The 27,414-nt window shown below is 39.3% G+C and overlaps 1 protein-coding gene across 1 annotated transcript in view; it reads right to left on the reverse strand.

Moving 5' to 3' along the window:
* Positions 1–27,414, reverse strand: part of CUBN (cubilin) — a 264,469-nt gene that overhangs the window by 77,267 nt on the left and 159,788 nt on the right. Inside the window, exons 37-48 of the mRNA XM_082649450.1 lie at positions 25,491–25,696; positions 23,850–24,034; positions 22,020–22,212; positions 15,982–16,179; positions 12,757–12,903; positions 10,087–10,277; positions 9,742–9,925; positions 5,236–5,410; positions 3,865–4,043; positions 2,499–2,708; positions 1,704–1,844; positions 812–993 (exon numbers count right to left, since the gene is read on the reverse strand). Of these exons, the coding sequence (XP_082505576.1) occupies positions 812–993; positions 1,704–1,844; positions 2,499–2,708; positions 3,865–4,043; positions 5,236–5,410; positions 9,742–9,925; positions 10,087–10,277; positions 12,757–12,903; positions 15,982–16,179; positions 22,020–22,212; positions 23,850–24,034; positions 25,491–25,696 (2,191 nt within the window). The remainder of the gene's footprint in view (positions 1–811; positions 994–1,703; positions 1,845–2,498; positions 2,709–3,864; positions 4,044–5,235; positions 5,411–9,741; positions 9,926–10,086; positions 10,278–12,756; positions 12,904–15,981; positions 16,180–22,019; positions 22,213–23,849; positions 24,035–25,490; positions 25,697–27,414) is intronic.

The following is a 27,414-nucleotide window of genomic DNA, read 5'->3' on the forward strand; positions in this document are numbered from 1 at the left end:
TCTCTTGTAACGGTCCAGCCGAGTGAGCTTGCTTATGGGTACAGTTTAAGGATGTGAAAGAAAGAACTCCAAAACGGACATCAAGGCTTTGGACCTGAGCAACCGGAAGTCTGGAACAGTTATTTACTGAGATAACAAAGACTGGAGAAAGGGCAAGTTGGGTGGGAAATATACTAATATTCACCTACAGTTAATACAGTATAAACGTATATATGTCTGTCGTTCACAGTTAACACTCACGGGTTTCATTAGCTTTCTTTTGCTAAGGGAAGCTAAGAATACTAAGGGTATTATCCTTATACTTAAATATAATGTTATACTCAAATATAATATTGGAGATTATACTAAGGATATAATCTCAAAGCATGAGCTTGGCAACCTGGAAGACAGTCGACCTTGGTCTTCCAGAGGAGTCACTCGGCACAACCAGCAGAGAACAGTAATGATGCAGGACCACCCATCTGCTTCAGACTTTTGGTGCTGGCTTGTCCTGTGACTCTGGTCCCAATCATAGGCTTAACTTTTCGGTTTACACAGGTTTTTCCATGTGTAATGATCATTTGCTTGAACATTTATCCTGCCTATGACCCTGATATAGGTTGAGACAACTAATAGTCTCTTAAAACAGCTTTTATAAAAATTATGGCAAACATTTATTGTGACGTTGTTCTATCTAAAATACTTAGAATTTGTGTGAGATACAGTTGCACGGAGGGGAATATTCCTGACCTAGTTTTCTGACTGTGATTTATGGGTCAATAAACTCCTTAAACAATGGACTATCATATCCCTGACGGCAGGGGACACTTACTGTCACATGCTCACTGCTGCAGAATGGATGGTCTTCTAGCCTCAGGTTGTCAAAAGTGAGGGTCACCCGCTGTCCTTCCTGCACAGTGATTCTCCATTCACACATCCAGCCATGAGGGTTTGGGTTCAGGTAGTTGGGAGAAGTGAAGGTCCCAGCAGGGCCCTGGAGATCCCCACCACATGCTGAAGGGGGGGAAAAAAAAAAGAGAGAGAAGAAAACAAAACCCCAAAACCTAAGAAAACTTCCAATCCAATCCTATAAGGAATGTTCTCAAAAGTAAAGCATTTTTTTTATTGTCCCACTAGACAAAATCAGTGCTCTTATTTATCACTGTATGTACACAAGGACTATCTCTGATATTTAATATTTAATCTCTGCTTCCATAGATGGTAGTTCACTGGCAGCCTTCTGTCATCATGGCCCAAGAAACATGAGAGTCCAGTAAGCGCAGTAATCATCGGAGTCAGGAAAATCAGAGGGCTAAAGTCATCATCCAGTTTTTTCAAGACAAGATCTTTATTTCACATGAGCTTGTCAGGGAGTTTGGAATGCAAATTCTGAGTGACTCGAGCGCTAACAGACTGGCTTTCTAAGATGAGGAACGTGGCTCTCACCTCCTGACACCCCTCACAGCATTAGATCCGTTCCCTTGTAGCACTGATTGCAGTTGTGATTTTTCATCTATTGGTGTGACTATTTGATTAATGTCTGCCTCTCCGCTAAACTAGTAAGGCCCAGGAAGACAAGGGTCACGGTGTCTTTGTTTAGTTATTGTCACACCAGTGCCTAAGAGGAGTGTCTATCCAATGTAGGGCTCAGCTATATATATATATATATATATATATATATATATATATATATATATATATATAAAATGAATCAAAGAACATACCTTCCACGCTGGAGTCAAACCGTAGTCTGAATCCCGAGGCAGAGAGAGAGCCGTCTGTGACAAACCTGACCAAAGCAACATTGCCAGAAGTATCTATGCTGTCAGGAATGGTGTTTCCACAGTATCTGCCCAATAGATTACCTGTGAGAGTCAAATAATTAAGTATTTATATGTCCAGGTGATTGATTTCATTTCACCTCTACTTGAGAAATTCTGCATGTACGAATTAAAAAACAGTAATAGATAAGACCCTGGCCAGAAAGAAATGGTGACCTCTGGCAAGAGAAGCAGGTCCAACATGAATAAAAATCAATATATTCAAGTATATGAGGAAGTGTAACAAAAACAGCAACAAATCAGAGCCGAGGGCAGCAGCACAACGAGGAAGGCTGCTCATGTGGTCAGTGAAGTGGTCCAAGGCGACAGAGTGACAAGCATCCGCCTCATGATATTTCCAGGGTATGTTACCGTTTCCCTCCTTACCTTACAGGATGCCCCTCAAACATCTGAGCGTAGCCCTGGAAGGTCTCCCTGGAAGAGGATGCCTTCCGGACACAGTGCTCTCAGGATAAGCTATATAATGACATCAGGGTTTTGGGCACCACTGTTTCATGGGTAAGAACTGAGGGAGAGAAAAGCTGGCACTGTCCAGAGCTGACTGATCTGCACTTCTCCACAAAAAAAAAAAAAAAAAAAAAAGTCTTGCCTTACTTGGAAGTGAGGAAATTTCAGAGGCTGAGTGAGTAACCTGTGAAAATAGATAACCCCAAAAGACAGCAGACATATCTCACTGACCAGACGTATGGTTTTCCCAGATCTCCACGAAGTCTCGTTCACAGCCAGATGAATCCTGAAGGCTAAAGCCTTCAAAGCGGATGGTGAGATAATGTCCCGAGGGTCCCTGGAGATGCCACTCACAGAACAAGTCGTCTGCATACGGAAGCGTTGGGTACCCGCTGCTTTCAATGACTCCACTTTGCCCTGTCACCCTTCCTCCACACTCGGCTGCAGAAAGAGAGCAATATTCTATCAGAGGTTTTCTTTTTTTTAATTCAACCAGCACATTTAAAAGCTTTTAGGTGCCAAGTGAACATGAACTGAAGCTTTAAAAATACTGAAAAGGTATGAAATGAAATCTGCTATTGGTGTACAGAGAAATGATACCACAAGTCCAATCTAATAATGGGAAAGGGAAGACGGAAAGATGTTGAATGGCATATTCTGTAACGTCTCATGAATTCTCTTGGGACACTATGTAAGAGCTATTAGCTGCAAGTAGGTTTCATTCCAGAACTAACTGAGAGATTGATAAGGGCCTGCCTAGTACCCTGTGTTAGTGATTCTGTAGACTAAGTCCTAGCTCAGGTAAAAACAATGCTGTGGTCGATTAGTCATGCCTGCCATTTCTGGTTTATCAAATAAACGTGTTACTGTAGTAATGGGTATCTCAGGGCCTTGAAAATTACTATCCAATTATTTCTTATCAGCTGGATGTGGGAGATTGAATTATATACAATTTGCCTCAGGCTATAAAATGACCCATGGTGTAGGTTAAATATTGTTACAACTAGGCTTTTCAAGTTTTGAACGCATTAAATATGTTTGGTTAGTGTTCAGACCCAACAGATACTAAATTCTATGTAATTGTGACCATATTGTAGTGAATCTTCAGAATGTATTATTTATGACTCCTTTTTTAAAGGAAGGAAATCAAAACATTGAATGAATGACCTGGCGCTAGACACTTAGGGGAAAAAACATCTCGATTATCTATTGATGTTGAGGAGGTCAAAGTCACTGTTCTAAAAATAGTTATTTGATTACTAAAGAGTTTTACATTTTAATATTGTACGTATTTCACGACAAGAGGAAGAAACGAGAATTTAACTGGATATGTTTTTCACTAACAAGTTAGGGAAAAATACAAAATATTCAAGTTTACTAAAAAGAGTATTTTTAAATGGAAATTAAAGTAAAAATTAAAATTGATAAATGACTTTGTGGTTTTAAACATTCACATTCCTAACTTACTTCTATCATTAAAGTAACTGCGAAAATTAGGCAGCTAGAAAGGCTTCTTTAAAAATGGCATGATCATTTCAAAAGTTTTAAAGCAATTATTCTGTCACTACTTTCTTATTGAATATAAAAATGTTGTTACCTATGGAATACTTGGCCTTGAATCCCACATGAGTGGGGCTGCTGTCAGACCGGAATCTCAGATACATCAGCTCTCCTGAGGACAACTGGCTGGCGGGCAGATGAGCTCCACAGAACTTGGAAAGCACTGGTGCATTTGAATCGGCACCGTCTCGCAACTCAAGGTAATTGGACGCACAGCTACAGTGGAAAGAAAATTCTGTTTAGTTTGCAAAGTCCATGGCTTTGACATACTTTGATAATAAAGACTTCACTTTCTCCAAGGGCATTATTAAATCGTCATTTCTGTAGTGCTCTGTACACAACACAGCGTAGACGCTATGACAGGGTCAGTGTAGGTGGTGTGTCACTTCAAAAGGCCATATGATATTTTTCTGAATCATACACTCCAGTTTGTAGCTGAAAAAGACAGGTTTTACATGCACCACAATGAAGAATATGTACTCGCCTTCCATATTCTGTTGGTCTTAGAAATGTAAAGATCATTCTCGAATCAGCCCCTAGGAGTGTCGAAACACAAGGATTTTGTTTCACGTGATGTTATGACACGTTTCACATGACAAAGATGAACTCTCTCTTGATAGCTATGTAACCGGGGCTAAGGGAGAATCTCAGCTGGAATTTTCCGTGTCCCTAAAAGAGGACAAGTATTTACCCAGTATTTCTTGAGAAGGTCAACCAGCCAATTAATGCTCAGTGAGGGGAGAGTGGCATTATATCAGGAGTCCAGAACTGGAACGCAAAAGCTCTCATACCTAAGCTTTGCACCTGCATGTATTCATGCAGATGTAGACACACGTTTGTTAAATGAAGAGAGAGGTAACAGATTTTTTTCAGTCTATGTAGTTATTCCATCCGTGTTCAACGTAGTCAGACAAACGCTCTGGTTTGTAATCTTTAAAGGTTCTTACTAAACAGAGATTGGGAAATCGTACTGTCCTTGCTTTCGTCCTGTTTCTGACACTGGTGACCCCGGGTGTCACAAATTTCATTTGTTAAACAGATACTTTATCATTTATGACACTGAGTATGGGGCTGGCCGAATAGATATTTGTCTACCAGAGACACTCTCTTTTTCCTGTGGGAGGAAGAGCGGATAATATAAATCTCAGACAGCCACCCTCCGTGTCTCTCGGAGGATGTGCACAGGGTCAGGAGGGACAGTGTCTGTTTACATCATCTGCTCAGCTGATGGGTGAGTGTCCGGCAGGCAAGGTTTTCAAGCTCCAGGTGTTAAGCATTTCCCTTCCCCGTCCCTAGATTTCCTTTGCTGTATATGCTGCTGAGCGAAGAAGAAGGAAATTGTTCTGAGATGTGACAGCTGAAAAATACTAACTCTGGGTAGGAGGAAAATTAAACGGAGGTGACCTACTTGGGTGTTGCTTCGACATTGAATTGATCTTCAAACTGCAGCCTTATGAGCTTCCCGGGAGGAGCAGCTATGAGCCAGCTGCAGTCAGCGTGCTGCGGATAATTGCTGGGGTGGTTGGGGGAGGTTACGTATCCAGCAGAATCCGCATCGTGGATGTAGATATTGCCCCCGCAGGCTGTCAGGAAACACACTTAAATCAACCTACCGTCTGGAGAAAGAGGATGCAGGCGACTGCCACCTCCATTTTTAAAGGTCTCTTTATCTGTACCTCCAATATTAATTTCCTTTCATCTGGAATTATCCTCCTTTTCTTTTGTAAGCAAATATATTCTGAATTTGCTATCAAGGGAGCTACCACATGTATCACTTTTTAACTTGCCAAACGATATGTTCTCACTGGAAATTTCACTCCTTCCTAAAGCCAACCAAAGATTACAGTGCATGGTGCGTGCAATAGCACATCATGGAAGCATAACGATATGCCCACCACTTCGATAAGCATGTAAAGGCACCAGCACTTTAACTGCCCCCTGACCATTCAGGTCAATAGACTGATGTTTAAAAGACTAAACAGATATACACTTTGTACAACTCTCTGGACATTCACTCCTTATGTTTCTTTGGGATTTAGGTGCATTTGAAGAGCAAGAGATGAATGGTATAAGAAATTTTATGAGCCAGTTCTTTTGAGAAGATAATGAGCTTTTAATACTTTTTGAAAAAGCCCAAAGTGTTAAGTAAAAATACTTTCCTTTTATCAATAAACATTTATTTTTTGGCAATCTCAGCAAACAAACCAAGTAAGAACAATCTGGGTACTTACAATGCCAATGGAGTTAATCTGTTCAATAACTTAGCCTCACAGATACTGAATCTGCTAAATTCTATTGACATTTGTTTCCAACATCATTCAGCCGCTTATGGGCACATCCTGAGTTGTGCCATTGCCTAGAACTCCTTCATCTCTGAAACCCTAGACGTTGAGCTCCTTTGACTGCCTTTAACTCCCTTGCTCCTGGTCTTTCCTTCAGACGCTCCTTGCAAAACCCCAATTTGGTGGTTGTGTTCCATTCAAACCATTCATGGAAATTGATGCCACAACACATGCATGTTCTCCACTCTCGACACTGCTAAGCCATCCTCCCGTTTCATCAGATAGATGACAACAGCTATATAAAACCAACTCGACTCCCCAAACCCTTCGTCCTCCCCATTCCCTCTCTCATCTCAGCACGCTACTCTGAGTCCTCTTTTAGAAAGGAGAAGTCAGATGAGAAGTCCCTCAATTTTTTACCCCTTATTTGTTACCATCCTTAAAAATTCACCTACATCTCTACCCTCCTTTATTTTTCCCTGTACGCTGCCTTCATGTATCTCGGGGTTGCTGTCCCAATCCATTCTGTCTCTTTAGGGACCCTGCTCTATTTAATCCCTCCATTTATCCTGTGCTTTTAATCTCATTCTCTCTCTCTCTCCCTTCCCTCCCCACTCTCTCCTCCGTGATACTTTGACCTTTCCACATATCACGAGCTCAAGGAATTTACAGCCACTTTCTTTACGTCCTCCTTCCCCTTCACTCGTCAACCCTCTGAAAGGACTCCTTTCCTGGTCCCCATCACCCCACAGTCACTTTACCCAAAGACGTTTGAAATCATTGTTCTGTATCCACAGCAGTTAACGTGTTGACCACAGCTTCCTTCTCTACACTGTTGCCCCTGAGCTTCCTGGACATCAGCTCTTCTCCTCCTCCTTTCATCCATTCTCCTCTGAGAATGGACCATTTCTCCTGTCCTTGGGTGCCTCTTTCCAGGTCTTTCCTGGCATTGCTGGAGGTCCCCAGGAATCCCCCTGCAGGCCCTTAATCTTCTCAGTAGAAATTTCCTGGCTAAAGTCAGCCACCCTCGTGACTTAAACTGCAACCAGTCTCCTAACAGTTACCGTATTTCTAGATTCAGCCCAGATCCCTGTTCTGACCTCCAGACTCCTGGTCCAGTGCAGGGTCTACTGGACATCCCGAGGGGACATCATTCAGAAATTCCAAACCGAACATGTCCCAGACTGCCCTTACTACCTACCCGCCGCCCAGAAGTCCGTATACAACTGCATGATCTTCTTACTGACCACCTCGTTTTCTCCTTAATACTTGTTGCCATGTGACATGCTGCATCTCTTATTTATTATCTGCATTTTAACACTGAAATTAAGCTCCATGGGGACATGGATTTTATTCGTTTATTGCTATATCCCCGGGGCCTAGCATAGTGTCTGTCACACGGCAAGTTCTTAATAAATGTTTGTGGGATAAATGGATCCACCAGCCAGAAACCTGGGGGCCATCTACGGCACCCTCCTGTCCCACATCCAAATCCACTCAATTCCGTACTTATAATCTCTCTCAACATCCCTTGTCTTCTGCATGCTTATTGCCATTGCCTTAGCCCAGGACCTAATAATTCCTCCCTGAATTACTCTTTCACCTGCTCTCTCCACCTTAGTCTCTCCCCCTCCATGTGTTTTCAGTGCCGCGGCCACATGGGTGTTTCTAATCTGATAATACCATTCGTGCTTTGGATTAAAACCTTCCAAGGGCCCCCACTGCCTTCCAGTGAACATCTTAACTCCTTTTGGTGCCGCCCTCATGATTCCTGCCTGCTCACCACCATGACGTTTAGCTCCTTTTGACTCTCTTCTCCAGCAGTTGTGAACTCTTTCAAATTCACGGAAATGCCTTGTTATTGCACAGCCATCGAGAATTGATATGTTGTCACCTCCTCTCTTCACTGACTGGCAAATCTCTGTCAGTTTCCTTCCTCTGGGAGCCTTCTCCCACCCATAGCTCCCGACAGCCCCTCCTTCTAGCCTCATCGTACCGTGTCCTACCTGTGCCTTTGCTTGTATGTCTCCCCCTCTGCACTGAACTCCTCAACAGACTTGGTAGTTTGCACAGTGTGAAGCACTTTGTAAATGTTCAATTAATTAATTAGAATGTCAATCAATCCAGTGAGAATAAAAGCATGGAGCACAGGGACACAGAACTCTCAATCAACCGTACTGAAGGAGTGTCCTTGGAGAACGACGGTGTAGGACAAGGCTAATTCGATGCCACAAGTTGTTCACTGAATAACATGTGTTAAGAGCTGAGAAACTGAAGTGGCAAAGAAGTTGGTGTGCTGGAAAGATAGATGGGAAGTAGAACTGACTGTAGTTATAGGAAATGGTTGAATCAGAAAGTTGAGAGAAACAAAGAGTGATCATATCGCAACAGGTTTTGAAATCAAAAGACTTTTAAGTCTAATATTGAGGCAGAAAGATGGGGAGATGGTAACGGCCATACCATTCTTGCATGAACAGAGGGTCAAAAAAGCAACAAGTTACAGTGTTTGCAAATCTATAAGGCTCTCTAAAGGCTCAGGACCAGGTGAAATCCTGCCCATTCACAGCTCAGCAGCAAAGCTCAGCATGGAGATGGGGAAGGATGAGAAACTCACTACCTATAAGGCAGCGGTACTGGGGTCACAAAGCTGTGCTGGTGAAGGCTCCTTCTAAGCGCCAGACCTATGTGGTCTGGGAAGTGGTGAAAGGACATTCCCTGTAGTCAGGGAATCTACACGAGGCATTAGATGATTTTCTGTGTCAGTTGGTGGAGACGTACTTCCTCTCCTCTCTTCAAATGAAGACATTCTGCTGACATTTTAAATTCTCATATCATATTTTGGAGAATGTGCGATAAAACATATGGCTCATTTGGATTGATACAGATTTTGAAATATGTCCAGGGATCTGTCATTGAGGTCATAGGGTTATCCTGAAATCCAAATTATCTAATTTTAAGGGGACGAAGACTTACTCTTTACAGACACCACTCCTTCCCTTTTTTGAGGCTATGCTTGTTTACTTATTTATGCAATTAAACATTATCTAAAAATAAATGTCACAAAAACCAAATCATTACAGCAGAATTAAATATAATTACAATCAAGTATGATTAAGACAAGGTAATTAAGTAAAGATCATTACTGTAATATATAATTAAATGGGTAATAATAGAATCAGAGGATTATATGTTCATTTAAAAAGAAGCATACAGATGATTACAAAACAATGTAATTGTCATTCTTATAATGTTTCTATAACTGTATGTAACATAATTAGACATTGCATAATGGAAGAGTCTAAGGAATTTCAGGGGAATCATTAAGATCAGCTCAATTTATACTCATGGAGAAGTTCATTTTGTTCATTCTCTTGATATATGGCCTTGGAACAACCTAAGCCTCATCTTACTTATCTGAAGAATGGGCACAATGAAGAAAATGTAGTCGTGATTAGATATCAAATGTATCAAGCATAAAGTAAGTGCTTGATAATAGGTAGCTACTCTTATTAACATTATTATTGTTAGTTCAGAAAAAAACTTTACATATTTTTTTCTCAAATCTATTTAAACAAAACAGGCCAAGCAATTGCAGGAAAAGTACAGACATTATTCTCAGTGAAAATACTTACCTAAACTCTTTGCCTCATATGTGATTTTAAATCCTCGTCCTTCATTACTATTATCAGAAATGAACTGAACAAACATTTGATTATCTGAGGTGAACAGAGTGGACGAAGGTCGACTGCCACAAAAACGCCCATTTCCTCCATGGGGTCCCAAGGGTGGAGAAGAGATATCAGGTCCATTTTTTAGCTGGAAAGACAAATTAAAATTGCACAATTTCCTTCATACTGATAAAGATGAGGTATACAAGTTCTATCAGTTTATAGCCCAGGAGGGGAAACATCATCATTTTGTTTTCTGAATGAAGTATGTAGAGAAAGTAGTTAGAGAAAGCAGCAAACAACACCTACCACCAAGTAATCCCCCTGGCTGCAAGAAGAGTCTCTATTTGGAATCTGGAAGGGCTGCTCAAAGTGTACAGCGATGGTCAGACCACTCTGAACCTGGACATGCCAAGAGCAGTTGAGGTTGGCAGTGTAGGTCTCTGCATACCCGGGTGACGTGATAATCCCTCTGTCTGCATGCAAGTATCCACCACAACCTTCCCAGGAAGAAACAAAGACAACAGCACATTTAAATAACACTCGCAACTGGACTTTGATGCTTTTTCTGTTTGTCTTGAGAATTTTCAAAGTATAGGCGATAGAAATGTGGTTTGAAACTCACTCGGGACCAAAAAATGTTGGAAACAATTAGCGCAACAAGCTTGGATGGAGCACAGGCTCCTCGGTACTCATTTTGTTTTTGTTTCTAAGATACGGATGTAGAAGTAAGCAGTGGAGACAAATCCCTTAACTTTCATGAAGCTTACTTTGTAGAGGAGTCAGACGTACAACAAACACCTACATAATTAATATGTGAGGTGGTGATAAGTTCTACAAAGAAAGATGAACGGGGAGAGGGAAAATGAACTATACTGCCTGAGGCAGTTAGCGAAGGCCACGTTACTGCAGTCATATCCGAGCACAGACCTGATTGAAATGGGGGATCGCATCCTAAGTGAAGTAAGTCAGACAGAGAAAGACAAATCCCATTTATCATGTTTATGTGGAATCTCAAATACGTCACAAATGAACCTGCCTATGAAACAGAAACAGACTCACAAAGAGAACAAACCTACGGTTACCAAAGGGGAAAAGGGGGGGGTGGGTAGGGATAAATTTGGAGTTTGGGGTTAGCAGATACAAACTACTATATATAAAACAGATAAACAACAAGGTCCTTCTGTATAACTCTGGGAACTATAGTCAATGTCCTGTGATAAATCATAATGGAAAAGAATATGAAAAAGAATGTATGTCTATGTATAACTGAGTCACTTTGCTGTACAGCAGAAATTAACACAATATTGTAAATCAACTATACTTCCATAAAATAAATTAAAAAAAGAAAAAGAGAGATGGGAAATCAAGACATAAGACTGTTTGAGAGAAGAGCTCTGCAGTCCAGAAACAGCTGGCGTGAAGGCTGCTGTGTTAGTGGTGCATCACAGAAGTCAGAATGCATGAGGCCAAATGAGAGATCTAAACGGTTAGCCCGGTAGGTCGCGCAGGACACTGCAAGGGCTTATTCTGAGTAAGAGGAACACATTGAAGCATTTTGAGCATCAGAATGGCATGATCTGACTTAACATTTTAAAGACTCACTCTGTCTGCAATACTTAAACTCTAAGGAAGGGCAGGGCAAAGCAGAAGCAAGAGGTCCAGTGACTTCTTGAGTCCAAGGAGGGTTGACAGATGCCTGGACTAGGGTGGCAGCAGTAGAAATGGGGAGAAGTGGTTGGACTCTGGATATACTGCGAGGGTGGGACCATTGTGGTTTGCTGATGAATGGGATTGATGCAGCCAGAAAAGAAGAATCAACGGTGATGCAAGCTTCCTGGCTTAAATAGCTGGAAGAATGTACTTTCCACTTCCTAAGATCGAGAAGAATGTGGAATGAACAAGTCTGGGGCTGGGGGAGGTAATAAACGGTGGGAGGCAAGAGTTAGTTTCCCACATGTTAACTCATACAGCGCGAGCTGTCACGCACATGTCCACGAGCCACGTGACAGAGAGGGAGAAGCTCGAGCTGAGAAGACAGCGATGCAGTAGACGCTTATTTGCCAGCTGTCAGGGACGGACCAGAGCATCAGTGACTGAGGGCAGGGAGCTCACACAGCTCGTTAAAACGCAGAGGTGAAAATTTACCTTAGGTCTAATTCCCAAGCCCATTCTCCTAAACCACTCTGCAGCTGCCCCCCCCTTGACTGTGAGGACGACCGTTTATCTTCAATTGGTCCCTACTCTATAAAAGGCATACATAATCCTGGAGAAAACATTCGTTTTTCATGTCTAGATTGATAATCTACTTTAAAATTAGGTTTTTCAGTTAAAAATATGAGAGCCTTTAGAAATGTCACATTCTGTGGGCTACTTCTTAACTTTAATCCAGTGTGGGTTGAAAATGATTGTGTGGACTTCACATATTGTCAAGTTTTGAAAGTCTCAATCATACTCCACACGATAGCCTGCCATATATGATGCACATTGTCAGACTCACCAAGTTCATATTTCAAGAGCAAACAAACTCTTCCTGCCAACCTTTAAATGAATCATTTCAACCAAGGGATTTATGACAATATCTCCTACATTACCTTGGTTATTTCTTAGGTTGAAGATAACTCTGACTTACTGCTTCTTTGATGTGTTATGGACATGTACTGTCTTCTGGTTCCAGCCATCCGCTAGGCTGAAATTTTGTTTTAAACATCTTACTCTTGTGCCTACCGTGGAGGGAAGATGCCCTGCCCAAAGAACTGAAGATGGGGGACCATTCACAAATGTGGCCAGTTTCTTTCTTTCTTTTTTTTTTTTTAAGACTTAATACCTGACATCAGGATAACCCCCAGAGGCCGGGCAGAGGCCTGTGTGCTCTGACTTAGAACCTGTGTCCTGGCATTGAAACATGAGCAGAGTGTGTTAGGGAGACAGCAAGAGGAAGATGAGATGAAATGAATTAGAACCATGAGAACACATTACTCTTGTGAAACGATGCATTAAAGCCCGCCCTGGTTACACTGAAGTCCGAGGTGAAGTGGATCACCATGTGCTCTCCAGTAGACCGGATGGGCCCAGGGATCTCTCTGCCACAGAGAACTGCTAGCTCCTGGGCCATGCTGTTGTCTCCTACGACCAAAGAGAGGAAATGTCAGTGTGAAAATATGACGTCTTAAGAGTCTCCTCCACAACTTATTTACAAAACAGAAATAGAGTCACAGATATAGAAAACAAACTTATGGTTACCAGGGAGGAAGGGGGTTGCGGAGGGATAAACTGGGAGATTGGGCTGGACATATACACACTACTCTATATAAAGTACATACCTAATAAGGACCTACTGTATAGCACAGGGAACTCTGCTCAACACTCTGTAATGACCTACATGGGAAAAGAATCTAAAAAAGAGTGGATACAGGCATACGTATAACTGATGCACTTTGCTGCACACCTCAAACTAACACAACACTGTAAATCAACTAAACTCCAATAAAAATTTTTAAAAAGGAGTATCCTCCACCATCATTGCAACCCAGCCAAAGCGCCTCACACATTATTCTCAAAACACCCCCGTTCCTAGGAGGCAGCAGGATTACCAAATAAGGGACATTCCAGGGGTTACATCATTGTGGCTCCAGTTTGTAACGGTGCCGCCTGTCTTTTTCTTTAACCTTTTCAATAACAACTTCTTTGCCAGTTCCCACTGCCTTTCCAAAAACTGGCTGACAGTTCTTCCTGGAACAAAAACTCAAAATGAGAGGACGTGAGATTGGGAAGTAACTGAGGACCAGTGCTGATATGTGCAGTAGATTCTGATCTAAACTATTCTGACTGCTGAAGGTCAAGTATCTAAAAAAAAAAAAAAAAGGTTTGATTCTTCAGCCCCAGATCCGATGCTAATGTTATAAGGTCATTTGCCCCGAAATCTGCCTTCACCTTCAGAGGGGTTTTCTTTTTTCTTTTCATTATTTTGTTGTTCATTGTTTGTTTTGCCATTATAAGAACACACTTCTCTCCATGTGTGGAGGATGAAAAAAGATAGTGTCGGCAAATGTGCACCTCCAGAGACATCAATGAGAGCTGGGTAACCCCCAAGGCCCTTTTTCCTCTGGCTTTTCTCTTGATTATAAATTTTGATCAGAACAACTGTCTCAGTCAAAGCCTGAATGGAGCAAGGACTTAGATTCCTTGGCTGGGAAAATATGTTGTTTTTTCCCTAAGGCAGAGAATTAATTAATTTGAAACTTAAAAAAAGACAAAAATAGAATACGAGACATGAGGAAATTTGTCCTTTCACTCAACTAGCAAAATGATTCTTTTTTGACATTGACCGCAACCTAAAACGTACTCATTATTGACTAGTTTAGAAAACAAGTTATCAAATGTAGTAGCACAGCTATAAATACACGCTGCTTGGAAAGGCGTTCTTTACAGGGGTTCTGACCTCTGGAAACGTTTGCATTTTTTATCATTCAAAAATTTATCTGTGACTCCTTTTGCATCTTGTCTTCATTATGCTATTTTGCTACACATCTCACCCCAAATCTGTTGACTTATTCTCTGATTAACTGCATCACAAAGCTTTGAAGCTTATTATATGTTGTTACTTATTTCACATGTGTATGTTTTATCTCTCAATGAGACTGAGTTGGGTCTACTGATTTTCGTTTCCTTCCTAAAGAAAGAAAAACAAGAGGAAAGATGATCATTCTTCTGGGCAATGTGCTGATAGCAGATAGTTGATAGGAAAAAGGGGGAAAGTTACGGTTTACCATCTGATCACGTTTGTGTGACTGACTTGAGTCTTCACTTACTGCCCAGCTCCTACAGAAGGAAAGTAAAGCCCCTCTGCCATTTGATTTTTCTCACTATACTTAGTGGGGGGTCTAGGGTTAAGGGGATAAGGCGGACATGAAAATGCCCATGAGCCACCAGTGGGCCAAAATCAAACACATGCTTTGGTCCAAAAAAAAAAAAAAAAATGCTCTGAAGCTTTTTTCATTAATCGCCAAAATGTAACAAACTGAGAAGTTCACAGAAAACTCTATGCTTCTCATATCTCTTGGAAAATAAGATCCACAACAACGAACCCGCACTCCTAGTAGCTGCCCCTTTGATTCTGTCCTCCAGGTGAACACCTTACTAGATGTCACCTGCTGTCTAGGCAGGCACTGGGGTTGCAATATGTGTCATGCAGGGCAGTGGGTCCCCAGCTTCAGAGACTCTACCACCGGGAGGCAGGGACCCGGGTCAGGCGAGGGGAGCACGTCACATCGGGGGCAAAACTTAAGGAGGTGCCCGAGACCTCAGAAATCAAGATAAAAATATTTCAGTACAATATTTCAAAAATGGAAATAATGTAGAATGAACAAAATATTAAAATTTTAAATAAAGACAGGATCTGACTCTGTACTTTGTCCAATCCTGCCTTACTCTCCTCACCCTGATCTTAACCTTAACCGGAGACAGATGTAGGACCCATCCAAGTTTCTAGTTTAGTTGGTCTGGGGTGGGGCATAGAATTTGCCTTTCTAACAAGTTCCCAGGTGATGCTCATGCTGTCGGTCTGGGGACCTCACTGTAAGAGACACTGACTAGAGGATATGGCCTCCCTATCCTCCTCTGTTCCATGCAAATCATGAACCACAAGTCTGTGCATCTTGCATTGAAGCATTATTTATATCCCTCGCTCATCACATAGCAATACCACACCTGGGTACAGAGGAAAAGATGAAAAAATATTAGCCCTTAATTCTACCCATTCTACCCAGAGATTCAGTACACAATAGAAACTTGAATACATTGCAATTTTAAATACTTTTCACACTTGGATCTTAAAACCATAGGTATAAAATATCAAGATTTATTTCCATAGCCTTTCAACGAGAAAGCAGCACAACCCGGAAACTCAGATTATAATTTCCTACTTAAACCACAGGGAGTGTTTCCTCTTGGGAATGTAATGCTCTCCCTAACATAGTGTGCGGATTATTTTACTCCAGGCAATTTAATGCTTTCCTTATGTTCTGCAGAAATGGTGGCCAGTTCTAGTATCTCATGCTTTCACTGACCATAATACCTGTGCATTTCCATGCAAATGGATGGAAGCAGTAAACGAGTATGATTACAATTGAATGTAACTAAATGTGTGTCAGGGTTGAAACTTGGTAGTTTTTTGTTTTATCTTGTTTTTTAAACGTTTCTCACCGTCTCTTATCACAAGTTTATCATAGCTGCATGTACTATGAGATTCAATGTCCAGGGAAAGGATGTTGAGTTCCACAGTAGAATCAGGAGCCTGGATAAGCCACATGCAGTCAGCGCCATTACTGTAGCTTTCAGGCCAGCCTGGGGAGTAAAGAAAGACTGGAGCATCTCCTGTCTGCAGGAACCCACCACAAGCACCTGCAGAATGAAAAGCCACATCGTTGAAATACCTCTGGCAGAAAAGAAGGTAGCATTTCACTTGAAAGCCACAGTTCTATACTGAAACAACCAATTAAAACAATTTTCTCAAAGAAATTTATACATATTTTATTAAATCCACTGATTCAGACAGCTGTGATTTCCATAATTTTTTGAAGAAAAACACACTGTATTCTACTTTTTTCACCATAATTTTACCACTTAACCCAATTATTAATGGGTGCCTATTATCTGTCAAGCATGAAGGAAGTCCATATGGAAGATCCTATTATTATCGTAACCAAGGTAGAACTTTGTTCATGTTTCCAGTGTGCTTTAGTCTTCACCTTTTTTTAGCATAGCTATTGATCATGTAATTTATATTAGGCAATTTTGAAAAAAATTTTCAATTTGGTGAAATGAAGCATTCAAAAAAGTTTGTGAGCTTATAATAACAACAGCCTTTTTTTGGTTGTTGTTGTTGTTTGCTTTTTAAATAACAGTTTTGTTGAGTTATTATTCACTCACCATAAAATCTACCCTTTTAAATAGTTCAGTGGTTTTTAGTATATTCACAAAGTTCTGCAATCGTCACTGCTACCTAATCTTAGAACACATTTTCACCACCCTGAAAGAAACTGGATACTCTTTACCACTGATTCTCTGTTCTCTACTCCACAAGTCTATGGAAACCACTAGCCTCCTTTCTGTCTCTATGGAGTTGCCTATTTAAGACATCTTATATAAATATAATCATACTATGTGTGGCCTCTTGTGACTGGCTTCATTCACTTAGCATAATATTCTAAGGTTCATCTGTATTCTAGCATGTATCAATACTTCTTTCATTTTGAGGCAGAATAGTATTCCACTATACGGATATACCACGTTTAGTTTTTCCATTCATCAGCTGTTCGACATTTGGGTTCTTTCCTCTTTTTCACTATTTATGAATAATGTTTCTATGAACATTCCTGTATAAATTTTTGTGTGGACATATGTTTTCAATGTTCTTAGGTATATAACTAGGAGTGGAATTGCTGGATTGTATGGTAACCCTGTGTTTCAATATTTGAGGAACTGCTAAACTGTCTTCCAAAGTGGCTGTAGGATTTTACATTTCCACTAGCAATGTACAAGGGTCCCAGATTCTCCACATCTTTGTCAATAATTGTTATTGTCTGTCTTACTGATTATAGCCGTCCTAGTGTTAAATACATATTTTCTAGTATATCACTTTAATTCATTTGTTATTTATTTAACTGTATATTTTCGAGTTTTTTCTGTGTGGTTGTTCAGAGGATTACAATTAACATCTTAAGACATTGTAGTTTGGATTAATATTAACTTAATTTTAATAGTATACAAAACTTGGTTATAATATAACTCCATTCCCACCCACCCCCATCTTTTATGCTATTATTGTCATAAAATTATATACTTAAACATTATCAGCATAGTTTATTATTATTGCCTTATGCAGCTGTCTTTAAATCAGAGAGCAGAAGAAAAGAGCTACAGATGAAAATACGTTTATACTGCCTTTATATTTACATATGTAGCTGTCTTCACTACCTACTATCTAGCAGTAAAGACATGCTAGGGTCATTTCATTTCCTTCTGAAAGCCCCCCTTTAGCATTTCCTGTAGCATAGGTCTGCTTGCAATGAATTCTCTCAGCTTTCATTTATCTGGGAATGTTTTAATTTCTACTTAGTTTGGAGGATACATTTTCTGGGTATAGAATTCTTGATCAACAGACTTTTTACTTCAGCACATTGACTATGTCACCCCACTGCTCTGACCTTCATGGTTTCTGATGAGAAATGAGATGTTAACCTTGGTGAGTATTGTTTTTACAAGATAAGTGAGTTTCTCTTCGTGCTTTCAAGATAACCCCTTTTCTTTAGCTTTGATAGTTTGACAGCAGTATGTCTAGGTACAGATCTCATTGAGTTTATCCCACCTGGAATTTTGGGGATTCTTGGATGTGTAGATTAATATTTTTCATCAAATTTGGGATGTGTACAGACATTATTTCTTCAAGTATTCTTTTTTTCCCTTTCCCTCTTTCTTTACCTGGGACTCTCATTATGCATACATATGTTGGTATAAATGATAGTCTCTGAAGCTCTGTATAATTTTCTTCTTTCTTTTCCTCAACAGGATAATCCTAAAGGACCTACATTCAAATTCAGGGATTCTTTCTTCTGCCTGCTCAGATCTGTCATTGAGCCCACCCAGTGAATTTCAACTCCAAAATTTCTAGTTGGTTGCTTTTTCTTTCAAAAATATCTATCACTTTATTGATATCCTCCATCTGGTGAGACATCATCCCCATACTCTTCGTTAACTCTTTAGACATGATTTCTTTTAGTTCTTTAACATGTTTACAATAGCTTATTTAAAGTCTTTGTTAAGTAAGTCTGACATTTTGGCTTTCTCCAAGACAGTTTCTATGGATTGCTTATATTCCTCTGCATAGGCCATACTTTCCTATTTCTTCATGTGTCTCATAATTTTTTGTTGAAAACCAGACATTTTAAACAATGTAATGTGGCAACTCTGGAAATCAACCCCTCCCCCAAAGTTTGCTGTCACTGCTCTTTGTTCAGTGGCTTTTGTGTACTAATTCTGTAATGTCTGTGTTAATTGTTGTGTGTAACCATTGAAAGTCTGTGTTCAGGTTAGTGATCAACAACTGATTAAATAGAGATTCCTTTTAAATGTCTTGAACCAATAATTCTCTCACTTTTCTGAGTGACTGTGTGTGTGCACGTGTGTGTGTGTGTGTGTGTGTGTGTATTGGGATATGCCTATATGACTCTAGAAGACAGTTTATAACTCTGCCCTAGAATTCACTTTCTACTTTCACAGAGCCTCAAGATCCTACAGAGGTGAGAGACTGGGGCCTTCTCGAGTCTCATGTTGGACATGTTTATAGCCCTGCACATGAGTGGAGCCTTCTATGTTCCCAGAAATATGTCAAAACTTTTCAAAGTCCCCTATGGATATATCACTCCCCAGTTTTTCTTTTTACATTTTTGGTCAGCCTCTTATTAGCTGTAACTGGAATCACTGCCACATGCAGTTGTGATATTAAATAACTTGCCACTGATGATTTCTAAAAAACACCCCAGAGACAGGGCTTTTGCGCAGAGCACACTGAGTCAGGTCAGATGAAGACAAGTCCTGAGAATGGAGCTTTTCTAGGAAGCTGCCAGACAGGTTAAATAATAGCAATTCCTTAGGGATAGGATGCTTTCTGGAGTTCCAGATCTACTCCACCCCTTCCAGTGGCTGTTAGGCTGCTGGTTTTCATGGCTAACGTGGTTGTGAGGCTATTGTGAGGTTACTGCAAAGCTAGGACAGGGAGAGAGATGGGAATAGGGAAAATTAAGACGCCAGAAAGTTGTCTATTGTCACTCAGACTGAACCATTTTTCTTGAATAAACACTCTACAGATTATTGCAATTTTAAATTAATTTCCAGAGTTCTCAAAAGTTGATTTAAAATTTTTTTGCCAGTGTTCTCATTGTTTTTCTGCGAGAATAGATTTTCAGAGGCCTTTACTCCACCATTCCAGAAGTTTATGACTCTTATACAATACATGTTTGAATCTTGCTAGGGCCACCAAGAAATGAATGTAAAATTTATAGGACTAGGTCCTAATTACTTTATCCTATTACTATATAGGCTGTACAAGTTTAAAAATAAAATAAAGTAAAAACAATTTCAAAGTATAAGATCCGAATATTATCCAGTATCTTCAAATGTTAAGATTTTCCTTTACATAAAATACTTCTTATCTTGAATTTATAAAAAGCAGTTATCATACTAACTATAAGCTGTTAGTGCTGTTTGTCAAATATTCCATTTTTCCTCACTTCCAAACATATGGTGAAATTGCATTTCCTAATACTTCTGCGGTTGGGTGAGGCCATTTGACCAGTTCTGGTTTATGAATCATAAGCAAAATGACATGTGTCACTTTTAAGCTGAACACTTTTAGACTGAGGCATGCCAGGGCTCTCTTTCCTCTTGCCATGATCACAGGTAATGTCCCAAACAATGTCAGATCCAATACCCAGTTAACCCAAGAGGGTAACATGAACAAGTAAGAAGTCTTGTGTTTCTCAGCTATTCGGAGTTTGGAATTATTTGTTACTGCAGCATAATCAAATATGTCCTGACTGATTAGCTAATATTTTCCAACTTGACATGTTTAATTTCCTTCACATGACCCTAGTCCACATTAGGCTTATTTTCCTTTGACTGCTTTTTGCTTTGTCATTTAATCATTTAGTTACTATATCATTATTTAACTGAATGCTTTATCTTTGCTAATTACTTTTGAACTCTTGGAGAGTAGAGATTATATCTTGGTTTCCTTTCTTAGTTGGTATACACTTACCTCAGCATGTCTATAATAAACCCTCTATAAATATTGGTTGAATTAAATTTAATGTATGTTCGCATAAGGAATGCTAATGTCAGTGTTCAATATATTAATACAATTTAAAACAGTAAGCTTTTTTTTCACTTTAATGAAAGTGTCAGAATGTGCTATGATCATGAGATAATCATTTGCACCAACCAGGTAACTAGTAAACTATAAAATTTTCTTATCCTTTTATTTTTTCCTTTGCTCGTTTTTCATTAAGAGAAATGAGATTTATGATACTATACTATACTCACTCATCCACTTCAATCACATAATTATGGAATATATGTATGAGAAGAGAACTTTTTTTTGAGTACTACAATATACTTATTGATATAATGTTTTGCATGAGTGATTTCTTCTGTAACTTGAGATTTGTGGACATAAAAGAAGCTTAACTCAAGTTTACTTATAAGAGCTATCCAGTCTTAAATGGATAGCTCTAAATTACATTTGGCAATCTTGCTGATGGCTCTTTGCTCTTAGATAAATAGATTAATATTTTAAGGAAGAGTTTCATAGTCAATGTTTTGAAAGCACCTTGCAAGAGAGGTGAAAATAACATCTTAGGACAGAATTCCCAAGAAGCTAGAAGCAAACAGACTCTAATCTTTTAGGGTCTGTTTAGTCTTAGAACAAGTTCAAAGTCTGAATATTCTTCAATGAGATCCAATGATAATATGTCCTAATCAAATATTTCAAGGAGTGAGAATATGCCATGAGAAATATCTGCTGAATTTATTCTATGTCAACCCTCAAATTCACAAGAGCCATTCAAAAGTGTTTAAACAAATTTTCAAAAGAAAAGCACAGTCTCCCAAAACACAGCTTACTGGGGGAATTTAAAATGTCTTAAAAATAGTAAAATGAAAGATTGAAATTTAGGCCAACTTTACCTTGAAACATGAGGGTTTACAACAAGCTAAGGACACACTGAAGCATTTCTGAAGGCACACTTAAAAGGTAACATAGAGGAAAAACAGTTACTTGCATTTGTTGATCCTAGGGTGTGTGTGTGTGTGTGTGTGTGTGTGTGTGTGTGAGTGTGTGTGTGTGTGTGTGTGTGTGTGTGTGTGTGTGTGTGGTATTTACAAACCAAACTTTCAGAGATCTCTAAAGCGATTTCTAGAAATTGTAAGTAGAATATCTTATGGACATCAAACCCTTAACTATTATGGAAAATATAATGGGAAACCAGCATTTTTTTGAAATAAACATCTAATCTCTAAGTATTTATGAAATTCAAAGGACACCTGAACATATGGAGGAAGGGTTTTGAGACTGTAATTACTCTTTTTATTCACTTGTGTATTTGGCCCTTATTAGTAGGAACCTTTGAAATATTAGTCTGCACATATCAGCCCCTAAAAAGAATTTCATTTATTACCAAACACACCTGTAGCAATGGTAGGTAAAGGTCCAACAGAGGCATTCATTGCAAACCACTCCAAAAGGAATCCTTTCCCTGAGACTGAAGAGTCAGAAGAAAACTGAAATGTCAAAGAACTTCTAGTGGAGCTCAAAGAGCCAGTCTGGGTACCACAATAGGTTCCAATCAGGCGGGAATGAATGCCAGCCCCATCATAAACCTGCATGGAAGGGACAGATAATAGAGCACTGAACTCAGGCAATCACCTCCATTTTTCCTCATAAATAGAAAACCACGGAGTATAAACTACGATTGCAAGTAATTAAATGTTTTAAAATTATCTATATCTTCCCTGCAGAATTATATTAGTAACTATGCTCCATGTGATATAGCTCATTATTCGATTTACAGTAAAACTTATGGGTGGAAAAGTAGGAACCAGGATAGTGGCACAACAACAGTGTCTATGAAATGTGCTTTGGGGCCACAAAAGGGAGGAATTAGGAAGAAAGGGGGAAAGTCACAAGAAAAAGGAAAAGTCACAAGAAAAAGGAAAAGTCTAATGAGAGAAAGTGGCCAGGTATCCTGAAGGAGTTCACATTTCCAAAGAAGAAAAGAAGCAGAATTAATAACAGCAACAGAATCACAGCTTGTGAGGGCTTAGCATACTCAAAGCATGCAAGAAATCTCTTTCATTTGGTTGAAAATGTTAGATTACATAGTTAGAGACATATTTTCTGATAGTTTCCAAATACGTAATCTTGAGCATGTTTATCTTTTTCTTCACATGTGGATGGATCTCTCCAATTACATTTCATATCCTTCCCTCCATCTTGTAAATAATCTGAACAAGTTCGTTATAAGTGTTATTACATATTTCTCTATTGAAGCTACTATATAAGCTCAGATTTCAAATTAGCTAATAAGTTTTTCCAACTTACTGAGCATCTATCAAGGACTAGGTTCTATGTGAAGCACTGTGGACCTAAAATGAATAAGACAGAATCTTGGCCCTCAAGAATCTGATAGTAAAATAGTGAAACCCATAGAAGCAGAAAGTAGAATGGTGTTTACCAGGAGATGGGGGGAGCGGGGAACAGGGAGATGGTCAAAGGGTACAAAGTTTCAGTTATGCAAGATTAATAATTCTGAAGATCTAATGTAGAACAATGTGACTACAGCTAATATTACCATGTATATACTTGAAATTTGCTAAGAGGGTAAATCTTAAGTATTCTCACCACACCAGAAACAAAGAAAGAAGATGGTAACCATCTGAGGTGATGGATATGTTAATTAGCTTGATTGTGATTATTATTTTACAACATAAAATTGTAAAATATCATATATCAAAAGACCTAGTTGTACATCTTAAATATATATAATATTTATTTGTCAAATATACCTCAATAAAACTGGATAAAAAATAATCTGATAGTGTTTCTGGAATTGATGCAGTTGCCAATGTCTGGATGGCAATGATCGCCACGATTTTTATATACTTATATTTACTTACTTTAAAATGATTGTTCAAATTTTTAACACTCTAACAGGAGAATAAACAGGGTAATGGGATATAAGATAGAATAAATTCTTAATTAAGACACATACACAAGCTTAGATAAAGCCCAACAGAAAGATTACAATAATGCGGAAAAAAAGTTAGTTACAGAATCAAAGATAATAATTATACTACCAGAATCACCATTGTTCAGGTAACCTGGAAGGCGTATTCGTGATGTAGGGTAGACCACCCCCTATGACTTGTAAATGCTTGAATAGACATTAACTTGGATCTATGGTTGCCAATAGCAAGTCACCAAAATGTATAAACATCAGTTGCTCTTGGAAACTCACCTTTAGTTTGTCATAATAGCAGTTGAGTGTTGCCTCCATGTCCATCTCCAAGATTCTACCATGGATAACCTGAGATTCATTCACATTCACTATCCAATGGTAATTGGAGTTGTGGGGGTAATTTCCGGGCCATAAGGGAGAGGCAATTTTCCCCTGAGTTCCCACAATATTGTCATTGCCAAATACTAGGAAGGAAAACAGAGTAGTAAATCAGACCTACTTAGAACAGCTCCTTAGTCAAATGAAAGAAACAAAAGCCAAGGGGTGTTAAAAAGGACGGACTTCTAATTGACTGCAATTTCTTTTCTGAACACTGAAAGAAATACTGCTTCCCTTTTGGTTTCTCTGCTATCTATTAATTCTTTGGAGAAGGGTGATATTGTGAATGGAATTCCATCTCCTTAGAAGACCACATGGTGTGAAAACAAGCAATCGCGTCCCATGTAAAATTGGGTTCCCAGACCCCAGGGAACTTGGTGACTTGGGAAGGGGTATCACCAGCCCTGTTCTATAATTTTGGTTTACCTATTTTACTTCATGTTAAAAAAGAACGAAACATGTTTTTTTTTTCTTTAACTATGTAAGAGAAACTGACATTTTCAAACAACATATAGAATAGCTATTAATATTTAACATTTTATCCTATTAGAAGAATATCCTGTTATTACAATATCTGAGCACTTAGGAATATCCTAAAGTAACAGTAAACGTTTCTTGTGTTTTTTTAAATTCATTTTTATTGGAGTCTAGTTAATTTAAAATTTGTGTTAGTTTCTGCTGTACAGCAAAGTGAATCAGTTATACATATACATATATCCACTCTTTTTTAGATTCTTTTCCCATATAGGTCACCATGGAGTCTAGAGTAGAGTTCCCTGTGCTATACAGTAGGTCCTGATTAGTGATCTATTTTATGTATAGTAGTGCGTATATGTCAATCCCAATCTTCCAGTTTATCCCTCCCCCCTTCCCCTTTCCTCCTGGTAACCGTAAGTTTGCTTTCTACATCTGTGACTCTATTTCTGTTTCGTAAATGGGTTTATTTGTACCAGAGTAAACATTTTTTTTTTTTTTTTTTTGCAGTACGTGGGCCTCTCACTGTTTTGGCCTCTCCCGTCGCGGAGCACAGGCTCCGGATACGCAGGCTCAGCGGCCATGGCTCATGGGCCCAGCCACTCCGCAGCATGTGGGATCTTCCCGGACCGGGGCACGAACCCGTGTCCCCTGCATCGGCAGGCGGACTCCCAACCACTGCGCCACCAGGGAAGCCCCCAGAGTAAACATTTTTAACTTGAGGAATATAGAGTTTATGGGATCAAATGAAACACATTTGATATAAGTATACCAAACTGAAACGATGATACATTAGAAAACTCTCTATTGCAATATCATAAAAAATGTTTCACTTAAAATTAGGTAGACACTAGAGCTTTAAAAGAATGTTAGAACCACTGAGCATGCTCTCCCTGGCTCTTAATGAGTCATTCATATATAATTTAATTTTTCTAGTATATAATAAAGTAATTCCACAGAGACATTCAATATAGGGGAATTGTTCTTAATGCATTACTGAAAACATCGCTATCCTTCTAGTTTGTAGGACACGTTCTGGAAGCCATCACTAAAAGAGAACCAACTCACTGCTGGTAAATGCAGCCTGGAAGCCCACGCCACTGCCCGAGCCATCGGAGACAAATCGGACCCACAGGATGTGCCCAAGGATGGATGAGTAATTGAGAGGGAGGACGTTTCCACAGTATCGTCCCACCAAGCGACCAGTGGCGTTTCCTTCCCGGATCTCCACAAAATCTCTGCTACAGTCTTGAGACTCCTCCACCTGGAAAGTTCTGATTGGAAAAAACAAAATTAGGGATTTAACGGATAAAATAAATTTGGGGATTATCCTGAATCACTTGCTGGGTTGACCTGTTTGGTTTTTAAATTTTTGCTTTAACTTTAATCACAGTGTCTTTTGGCTAACTCAAAACATTTCTTATACTCAAATTTGTTGAAATGGTGATTCAAGAGATAAAAGACAATTAATACACTGCCTTCAGGGAGTTTTCTTTCTGGGGGAAAATTGGGCAACAAGATAGAAAAAAACAGAATATAGAAGACAGAATATCATGCCATCAGAGTTATTTTGAGGCAGAGGTATCACATGCAATTGTGAGGTTCACTAATAGCTTGATGGAGAGATTTTTTTTAAGATGGAAATGTAAACATAAGCTGGATTTAAGGTGCAAAAATGGTGGGCAGGGAATGCGTGCTAACCAAAGCACATATGCAGAAAGAGTGGGACATATTTAGAAATCTGTGAGAGGTCTCGTTTGGTTGGAATACTGAGTACCTTTAAGAAAACATTAGAAGACATAACTGGAGCAGTATGATGGGTTAATTTTGGGAGAGCTTAAATGCCAATCAAAGGCATCTGTACTTAATTTCTGTAAAGGTAGAAAAAACATGGCATTTGCACTAAAACACGCTAGCGTTCAAGCATGGCATACTCAACTTCTTTATATTCTGCAATTATGATGACATGGGGGAATGGAGGGTGGGAAATAAGATCTACCTCATGTAATTGGCATTAGTCACATATATAAAGAGTCTGGAACACGTAGATGCTCAATGAATGCCTTTAAAAATTGGCCTCAATGCTTAAAAAAATTGGATATAATCAAGGTAATATGGTGTTGGTGGGAGGGTAGACAAATAGATAAATATAATAGAAGAGATGGTCCAGAGGAGGATCCACAAGTATAAAGCCAATTCAACCCAATTCATGGTGCCAAGTTTGGGCTTCAGAAGAGACTCTGAGGCTGTATTTGGAAATCACCTGTACGCACATGAAAATAGCTGAAAACATGGCTAGATTGGGGGTTTAGAAATGAAAAAGTGGGGAGTGATACATAGAGAGAGAGAGAAGAGATAAGAGCAGAAGCTTAGGGAACACCCATATTCTGAGTTCAGTGAAAGGAAGAGGAAGCAATAAACCCAAGAATAGTCTGGAAAGTAAGATAAAAACAAGATCAGTGTCATGTCACAGAAGCCAAGAGAAAATTAAGGAGAGAGTGATGAAGAGTGTCATATGACAGAAAGATCCAGGATTAAGAACAGGCTATAGCAGGGGTCCCCAACCCCCGAGCAGGCGAGCAAATGAAGCTTCATCTGCTGCTCTGCATCTCTCCCCATCACTCACAGTACCGCCTGAACCATCCCCCCCACCCCCCACACACCAAGTCCATGGAAAAACTGTCTTCCACGAAACCGGTCCCTGGTGCCAAAAAGGTTGGGGACTGTTGGGCTATAGGATTTGGTTACTCAAAGTAAATTAGTAACTTTTAAAGGAGCAGTTTTAGAGGGTCCACTATAGGATTATTTTTCACACATATTAAGGAGTAAATTAGATGATTTTTGGTGATTTCCATAAGACGATGAATTACAATAACAACAAGACAATAACAAGCTTTTTATAACACCCAACAATTAGAATTTATAAATTCTCTATATTTATATTTTTCATGTGCCCATTAACATGCATAAAAATGTATCAATATATAGTTGA

This window comes from Grampus griseus, assembly GCF_964374135.1.
Source record: "Grampus griseus genome assembly, chromosome: 2".
NCBI classification, from domain to species: Eukaryota; Metazoa; Chordata; class Mammalia; order Artiodactyla; family Delphinidae; genus Grampus; species Grampus griseus.